The sequence below is a fragment of the Kogia breviceps genome, chromosome 6 (assembly GCF_026419965.1).
Source record: "Kogia breviceps isolate mKogBre1 chromosome 6, mKogBre1 haplotype 1, whole genome shotgun sequence".
Lineage (NCBI taxonomy): Eukaryota > Metazoa > Chordata > Mammalia > Artiodactyla > Physeteridae > Kogia > Kogia breviceps.
In genome coordinates, this window is record NC_081315.1 from 125,216,523 (window position 1) to 125,226,261 (window position 9,739).

Below are 9,739 nucleotides of genomic sequence, written 5' to 3' on the forward strand. Positions count from 1 at the left end.
TGTTCAAAATGAGAGCATATCCTCTGTAAGCAATTCTACCCATTTACAGTGGGCTTATTAGAAATTTATAAATCTTATGGATTATTTGTGGGTTTAAAACGTTATATAACATATATATAAAAGAAGACTCTATGCAAGGTTAAGTTATGGTACACTAACAATACATGCATTTAAATAACTGGAGCAGATAATTCCACAAATTGTTTGTCTCTGAACTATCCACACATAAACACGTGGTATGGGTATTACCATTTTATTGTACAACTCTGAATGATGAAATTAAACTACACTTAATAGTAATCGTAGCTGTCTCCCAAAGTACATATCACAGGAAAGGTAATAAAAATGCTTAGTACTCTCCGGATCTCAACCAGAGAGTGGCCGCCGTCCTCAACTAGAGGACACAGGTGATTTCTTATTCATCTTTGTAAATTCTGCCGCTAGTGTGAACTCAGTAAATGTTTAATGAAATCTACTCTTGCCTTTCTACAAGAATCAGCATTTCTCAGTCTTTGTGTCTCTCTGGTGATCCTAATAAAAAGCATGAAGCTGAATGTGCATACATGGCTTCTTGCAGGCAAATCTCATTACTTTAGTGTTTTGCAAACAATAAAATTTTTATTAATATTTGTTGTGCTAATTTTCAGGAAGAGGAAGAAGAGGTGAGAGGAGGTCACTGCTCTGGAAAAGTTAGATGCAAAGGAGGCAAAAATCAACATTTCCTGATTTTCTAACAACAGCGTGTCAACCATGTAGAAGGCAGTCTACAACAATTGTTCCTATAGCGCACAACTAAACTCTCATCTGCTATGCAGACTAAAGCGACAGGCTTCAGAGGACTTCCTTCTTTACAGGTTAATTCAAGGGGGAAAAGGTTTAAAAATTAGAATTAGGGGCTTCCCTGGTGGCACAGTGGTTGGGGGTCCACCTGCCGATGCAGAGGACAGCGGTTCGTGCCCCGGTCCGGGAAGATCCCACATGCCACGGAGCGGCTGGGCCCGTGAGCCATGGCCGCTGAGCCTGCACGTCCGGAGCCTGTGCTCCGCAACCGCAAAAAAAAAAAAAAAAAAAAAGTAAAAATTAGAATTAAACACTGTTTACCTAACAACTGAACCAACTTCCATATTCTTTTTTTTTTTTTTTTTTTTTTTGCGGTACTCGGGCCTCTCTCTGCTGCGGCCTCTCCCGTTGCGGAGCACAGGCTCCGGACGCGCAGGCTCAGCGGCCATGGCTCACGGGCCCAGCCGCTCCGCGGCATGTGGGATCTTCCCAGACCGGGGCACGAACCTGTGTCCCCTGCATGAGCAGGCAGATTCTCAACTACTGTGCCACCAGGGAAGCCCCTGAACCAACTTCCATATTCTTAACAGTGGAATTATTCATTTCAGACATAAATTGCTAGAGCTGCAAATAGCATCTTAAAATAAGTAAATATGATCTACCAATTAAATCAATGTCCAAATGTTATTCATCTACATACGGCAAAAGAATGCGTGAAGCATTTCACGGTGTAATTTTTTACATTACTTATAACTATTTTTTAATTGCATTAAGTTTCCCCAGTGCAGGTTTTCCCCGCTATCCAAAAGTAGAATTTTCCTATGAAACCTTTTGTTAAGCCAAAATGGCATAAAGCCAAGAAGCAACTAACCTTAGGACATATCTTGCTAAGAGATGCACAAAATAAATTGCGAAAAAGCACAGATGCTCACAGACACAGCTCAAAGCCTGACAGCAGCCTGATGCTGAGATACTGAGTGTAGTTCCTGGAGAAGGAGCTTGGGGGCGCCACTCTCACTGCTCTGGGTGTGCGCTGCCTCTATAACGGCTCACTGCAAAACAAACACTGCACGCTCTTTTCAATTTTCACCTTTCACCTTTTGCTCTTTCATAAGAGCAAAAATTCTCTTTGCATTTCTTTTCTAGCAGAAACAGGTACTAATGTAGGTCTTCTGTAAAAGTGAAGTGGCATAAAGCAAACTTTCACAAAGTGGGGGACACCTGTGTAAGGACTGTATGGTCAGGCCACCTAAGACGGCAGTTCTCCTGCTCTCTGTACATCCCCAGCTCAAGCAGTCCCTGCTTCACCTACACCCTCCTCACGTGACCGACCTTCCCTCTTAACCATAGAGCCTAACAGTAAACGCCTACACACTTGCCCCAGCTCCAGCTAGTGACTGTTTTAATTTTTAGATCAGAACATCTCCACTATGATAGCTTATCAAAGGGGTGGTGAGGGGCGTGCTCCCCTGCTGGTTTCCCTGGTAACCAGTGAGCCAACCTGATGTCAATTCCCTCTGTAACTGGTAACCTCCCTCTCTACCCCCTCACCCCCTACCCTCACCCCTACTCCTCCCACCCCCCAGCCCCCTATACACACACACACACACACACAACACACACACACAACACACATACACACACACACACACACCTGTAGCAAAGACTGCTGCCATGTCCTGCCCACCACCTGCTGCACATGGTAGGATGTTGCTCCAGGATCTTACTTCAGAGCTGTAAGATCCCCCATCCATTAAGCCATTAACCTCTCTGTCGCTGACTCTGGGCTCTTTCTTTGGTCAGGAGGCTGGGCAAGTACAGGGCTTGCAGGCCTGAGGGGTGCAGGCCAACAAGGACAAACCTCAGCCACACTTCTTGGCAGACTCTGTTGGTTCTCCTCAATAACTACCTGCTTCTCCCTGCCAGTATTGTCCCCATGTGTTCAGAGGTCAATCCTGACTAATCCAGGCAAGCATGGTAATTGCATTTTCCTTCCCAGATAGTGCCAGGAAGGTCTGGTCAATGAAATACGGGAGGAAGTCTGGGGGGGCAGTTCTGGGAAGGTCTCCTTGCATTGTCAATGGGACATACATGAAGAGGGGGCTCTGTCTTTCTTCTTCAAGTTGTTCTATCTCGATATGAAATCTGGAATAACCATTAGCCTAAGGATAAAAGCCACACTTTGAAAAAAAGGAATCAAGAGTAGCAGAGAGATAGAGATGTACCATGTTGGAGCCTGACTTCTTGTAATATGAACAACAAATCTTATTTCTTCAGTCATTTTGAATTGGGTTTTCTATTCTTTGCCACCAAAACCACCTTAACTGAGCCAAGCCACACTCATACCCAAGTATGTAATTATCATCTGTTTCCTCTTCCAAACTTTTCACAGACATCCTTGTTTTCAGTTAGTCACAATATATATAAATTTTGTATCCATATTTTCCCCTTAACATTATTGTGAGCATTTTTCCATTTTTTTATAGACAATCTTTGTGATTATCACTTTAGGAGCTGCAGAGTATCCATTGAATAAAGAGATCTCTGAGTAATACCTTATTATTTGATATTTAGGTTTGCCTTCACAGTTATAAACCAAATTACTTTTGCTAAGGTTACCTTCACACACACACACACACACCCCAAGGACTGCATATATATGCAGAGAGAGAGAGTATTTGTGAGTCCAGGATAATCACACATAAAAGGCAGTAGTAAGAGGATATCTACTTTTCTTCTTAAAAAAAAATTCACACTAGTAAAAAGTCAGATAATGCCCCAAATCAAAGTATTTTATATCTGCCTTAGCCTGAAAAGCAGAGTGAGCTCAATATTTAAAATCCAGCCAGGAAATGTATCAAATCTGTTATTGCTAATAAATGTTTTTCAGCACCTGCTATGTAGAATCAAGATGCAGCATTAAAAAAGTTTTAAAAGGGACTGCTTTCTACCAACTTTTTAAATTAACCTTCACTTCAAACACCAGATGGACTTCAAAGAGTACAGCCTGTATCATCCCACAAGTCCGCTATCTCTATCTGAATCAGGAGATTTGGGTGAACTAATCTGCATGATATGACAAAAAGTCAGATCTATGAATCACTCTTTCTGGTAAAATTGAAACCATTCAACCCAGATTGGGACTTGAACCCATGGTCTTTTAATTAATATCACACAGCTCAGGTTCTTGACGTCGAGTCGCAGAAAGAGTTCAGTGAGAGACAAAGGAATAGATAAGAAGTGGATTTATTTAGAGAGAAACACATTCCACAGAGAGAGTGTGGGCCATCTCAGGTGAGAGGCCCTGAAAGATGGTGTGGTTAGTTTTTATGGGCTGGGTAATTTCACAGGCTAATGAGTGGGAGGATGGGATTTCCAGGAATTGGGCGACTGCCCACTTTTTGATCTTTGATCAGCCTCAGAACTGCCAAGGCATGGGTGGGTGTGTCATATATAGCATGCTAATATATTACAGTGAGCATATAATGAGGTTCAAGGTCCACTGGAAGTCAAATCTTCCGCCATCTTGGACCTAGCTGGTCTGCCCAGTTTTTGTCATGTCCTATGGCTATGTCATTCTTTTAAAGGTTGTGCCCTGCCCCCTCCCTCCTGTTTCAAAATCTCAATCATTAGAGCATTATCGTTTATTATACCTATTTTACCCATCAGTCATTGGTCACCTATGGTTGAGTTCCACTTGGCTGCTTGTAACAAAGAGGAGCTCCTACAGAAATGTGAAAATAATCTGGCTCACATTCGGTTAATAATCATATTCTGGTGAACTAAGCTGTTATTATCCCACACTGGTCAAACAAAACCATTTTCTAAAACCACACAAAAAGTTACCATAGGCCTGCCTTATGCTTGATCCTAAATCTAGCGGGATTAAGTCACAGAATGGTAGACTCAGCTGACATTATCACCCACTGCTACACAGTTTAGGTGGGTTCTGATGCCCTCCCATGGTTTTCCCTGACAGTGACAAAGGGTCTTCAGCCTCCAAATCACCTTGACTGCTCCTTAGAAATGCACATTCCTGAGCTGGATTCCTTAGCTTACTTAATCAGGGTCTCTGAAGGCTAGAGCCCAGGTATCTACATTTGAATAAGCCCCCACGTGATTCTAATGCTCATTGTAAGAACTAACTCCCAGGGCTGATTCAGGGTGAATCCCCCAAATGATTCTTTATTACTAATTTGCAAGTTTCACACAAACAGGGCCCAGGCATCATCTTTCTTGTTCTCAGATATTTGAGCCACTGGAGTGTCCACGCCCTGCCCTGGCTCACCTGATATCCCCCTGCCACCCCTTCAACTTGGTTTCAACCAACTCTCCACCTCGGGGGCACCAACTTCCTCATTACTCTCGATGCAAACAGGTACATGACTCTAGCCTCCACTTCTCCACTTTATTTTTTAAAGGAGGGATTTCATTACAATAAATGTTCTTTCCTTCTGTCCTTTTTTTTTTTTTTTTTTTTTGGTTAAAAAAAAGAAAAAGAAAACCCTCGATATTCTCAAGTCAGAAGAGACTGGAAATCATGTACATTGGACCAAACATAATTTCCTTTCTCTTTCTTTTTATACTAGTCTTTAAATGACAAGAACAGGATCATAAGACAGTACAGATATTTCTACATGTTTATATAATTAAAGAATAAAATGAGCTGTGGAGTGAAATGTGCACTATCTTATAATGTTGCTGTAAGAATTCAATGAGGGACTTCCCTGGTGGTCCAGTGGGTAAGACTCTGTGCTCCCAATGCAGGAGGCCCGGGTTCGATCCCTGGTCGGGGAACTAGAAACCACGTGCATGCCACAACTAAGAAGCCCACATGCTGCAACTAAAAAGAAAAAAAAGATCCCGCGTGCCACAACCAAGACCCGGCACAGCCAAATAAATAAATCGTTTTAAAAAAAAAGAATTAAATGAGAAAACTAATATATAAAATGCTTAGCTCAGCATCCAACAAAGAGTGAATGCTCAATAAATCCTACCTGTTATTATCAGGCCGGGGTATTTTGGTACATGCTCAGTGCTGGGAAAGTCTTTTGAATAAATCTGTTTCAAAGCTGCCTTCCTCCGGATAAGGAAACTAAAGCTCTGGGGGTTGAGTCTTCTTACTCAACACCGCATAGCTACTGGCAGAGCCAAAGCGGACACCAGTGTTTTCTAAAGCACAATTCCATATTCTTTTCACCACTCCATGGCAGCTTTGTTCACACTCTTAACTGAAATGTGGAACGAAAAAAGTCATAGGTTCAGAGTATGCCAGTCATTTTGTAGGTATGAGTTACATCCAATCAGAATGTGAGGAGTAAATGACAGAATGGGTTATCAAGACTAAGCCTGTGAGAGTAATTAAATTATTACATAGCCAGCAGATTGATGTCCTGTTTTTTTTTCTTTTTCTTTTTTTTTAGTAGGAGGGGGGCGTGGGGAGAATTTATCTCCCATCTTGGGTGGTTTTCTTTTGTTTCTCTTGTGTTCAACCACTTTACTCCAGGAAGTACACACACTATTACGCAGTGTTCAGAGTTCTGTCTAGTGAGAATTCACTATGAACGTAAAGGAATCACAAAGAATGTGTCGCTGTTAGGTTTAAATTTCTTTTCAACACAAGAGGGTGGGGAGAATCAATGAACAAGCTACTCTCCTCATTTGGAATATAAAGTGAAAAGAATTATGTGTCAGAAAGAGAACAACAGATGTAGTGTTTTAACTCTGAAATCCATTTATTTATATCTATGTATATATAATCGGAAATATGAAATATATTAACAGAAAGATGAAAAAACTGTCAGTGTTTGCTAAACATGAGATTTTACTACAAATAATCTCTTACAGTAAACAGTGAAACAATGTTAGGGCTCTCTGCTTGATATCACCCCAAATTTTTTACAGCCACATTGGCATTCTGTCTGTGCAACACAAGTATAGCGATGACTTCATTCTCTAGGATAAAGGATAATTGATCTTAACCTTCCTATCCCTTTCCTTTAACTCAAAGCACTAATGCAATTGAAGGCACAGAAAAATAAAAATTTCTGAAGGGAAAGAATGGCCCTGTGAAAGTTAACCTCCAAATTACCTCCAAAAGGTACAAAGTACAACATATCTCAGAATCACAATTAGTGAAACCGCTGCCCCGCAGCTTGGATGGAGAGCTGCCAAAATAAGAATTTTTAAAGAAAATCCAAACTTTGAAGGACATGTAAGGTTTTTTTTCCACAACTATTAAAGAAAAAAAAAAAAAGCCCTAATGTTAAACAAAACACCAACTCAAAACAAAGCGCTGTTCAAAGGCCGATTATTCACTTACATTAAATCTTTAATGTGATGCTTTTATTACCACAAAACCAAAACATCTTACCAACTTTATCTCTTTACCACTTGATCCCAATTTTCCACAAACAACATATACAGCTGAATACTGGCACTCTTGAAAACCGCACTCGACTATATCAAGTTGCTTCTTCCCTAAGATAGTTCGTGTTCCGATCTCTTTTCCCTTTCTTTTTTCTTCACTCACTGATGATATTTATCACACTGTGCCCCAGAACATGAACATCATTTTGACAAGTTGTATTTTGGCCGGGAAATTTTGCCAGACTTTTTCAAATATATGTCAATGGTGGGAGTAAGACAGAAATTGTACCACGTTTTCCCAAATCGGGTCGGGGTGGGGGGGAAAGTTATTGATTGTCATATTAGATTTAATATTTTCCTTTCCAAAACAAGTAATTAGACACTATCGCCTCCTTTGCTTTGCCTCTTCTACGTAAATATGGTAACATTCTGAAGACAAGGTGATCCAGAAAACACACATCCTCTCAACACATGCGCGCGGCCACACACACACACACACACACACACACACACACAGACACACACACAGACACACACACAGACACACACACACACACAAGACCTTATCCAGGAACCCAGAGCGCAGCACCTTCCAGAGAAACTATCACCCCAGATAACCTTCACACATGAAGCCCGCCTTGCTAATTCAAAGTCAAGGTACCAAGGTACTTGGATGGTAACTCAGTGGCAACCCACCATCACATTGAGCGAGGCAAACCCGCAATCCCACCCCATCTCTCTCTCTTCAAGGAACACCTAATGCCCTCTCCTAGCTAGGGTGGCTCCCCGCCAGTCCAAGTCGCCGCCGCCGCCCCGAAGCCACTCACCGTGTCTGCAGTCGCAGTAGCCCCAGTCCACCTTGTCGTGGGCGTTCCCATAGAAGCACCAGGGTCTGCCCGCGCCGTCGGGGCTCCGGCAAAAGTTGTGGCTCTGTCCTCGCAGTTGAGCCCAGCCCGCCGGGGGCGACCGCTCGAGGAACGGCGGCACCTCTGCCCAGCGCAGACAAGAGGCGCCGAAGTCCGTCACGTTGACCCAGGGCTCGCCGGCGGGGCAGTCCCCGGCGCGCGGCCCGGGCGTGTGCCCGGCGTGGGGGGCCTGCAGGCGCGGGGCCCGGAGCGCCGCCGGGGGGCGCGGGACGCGCGGCAGAGGCGTCCTCTGTGGACGCTGCTGGGTAGGAAGGTAATAAGGGGACTGGGGACCCGGAGGGGGCGAATGGCGATGGCGGTGGTGGAGGGGATAACTGAGGACCGGATCAAAGCTGACCGCTCCGGGGAGCGCCCCCAAAATCAGAGCCACGGCGAAGCGGGCGAGCGTCATGGTGCCAGAGCAGCGGCGTTTGCTCCATACTCCCCCTGCTCCGCGGGTTCCGAAGGGTAGGAGAGGAGGGGGCGAGGGCGGGGCTGCGCGTCCCTGGAATCCCCTACTCGAGTCCCCTCCCGTCCCCCGCGCGCGGTCCGCCTTCCCCTCCCCACCTCGCCTCCCGCCGCGGATCCCCCGGCCGTGCCTCTGTTCCTGCGCCTCGGGAGCGATCGCGGGCGGGGAAATCCTGTGCTCCGCGGAGCCCCGGCTGGTGGAGAGGACCCGCCAAGAGAAGACGCGGATCCGGCGGACAGTGGCGGGGCCGGAGCCCCAGGTAGCCTGCAGTGACACGGGCCCGGGAACTCTGCCCCCTGGCTGCCGGCACGGGGCGCGCAGTCTCGCCCCGGAGCCGGACCTCCGCGCGGCCGCTGCCTGGCTCCGGCTGTCAGCCCGCCCGGCCGGGCCGGACCAGCTGCTGGCACCGCTGCGGCCTCAGTGTGCCCGAGCCAAGCCCGAGGGTGCCAACAAGGGGGACGGTCTTGGCCGCTCCTTGCCAGCAGGAGACACCACCATAGCCCCGCGTCTGGCGGCCGCCAAGCCTGCCACCAGCCCCTGCAGCCATCTCTCCTCCACCCCCTTGCCGCGCCTCGTTTCCTCTATTCTGAAATCGTCAAAAGTGTAGATGGGTTTAGTTGCAACTCTCCCTTGATAAGTCCCGGGGTGAAAGTTATCAAAGCCTACTTGGAATGCTGAAGCCATTTTCCTGAGCTGTGAGCTCCTCAAGGACAAGACCACGTTCCGTTCCGCTTTATATCCCAGTGCTTAACACCGTGGCCAACACTTATTAGGCTCCAGTAAACATTTGCTGAAATTAAATTCCTGAACCGACGCAGGGAAAGCAACTTGAGCCTTTCTACTTCCTGCCACCCACTTTCCACCCGGTACCCTGAACAACACCAGTTGTTTGGTTATTATTGGGAGTCCAAGAGGCCCTCTTAATACCAAATTTCCTTTCTAACCAGAGAAGACTTCATCCGTCCGGGTCTCCATCCTATCCAAAAAGGCCAACCCTCTAACACCTGCCTCGTTTTTGCCCGGCAAGGGACTTGAGTTAAGCCTACTCTTTCGCCTCTCCAAAGTGGACTCTGCCTGCCGGCAATTTTGTAGCCCTTAGCTCGACCTTAGCAAAGCCCTTTCAAAAGTTCCCCTGCTTCCCGCCGCCAAAAAAAAAAAAAAAAAAAAGTTGTTTTAGAATTTTTTTAAATCACTGGAGCTGGATGTTTTAGGATTT

General features: G+C 45.5%; 1 protein-coding gene across 1 annotated transcript in view; it reads right to left on the reverse strand.

Moving 5' to 3' along the window:
- PRSS12 (serine protease 12) overlaps positions 1 to 8,558 on the reverse strand; it is a 71,657-nt gene extending 63,099 nt beyond the window's left edge. Inside the window, exon 1 of the mRNA XM_059066745.2 lies at positions 7,977 to 8,558. Coding sequence (XP_058922728.1) covers positions 7,977 to 8,466 — 490 coding nt within the window. The 5' untranslated portion in view covers positions 8,467 to 8,558. The remainder of the gene's footprint in view (positions 1 to 7,976) is intronic.
- Between the last annotated feature and the right edge of the window lie 1,181 nt (positions 8,559 to 9,739).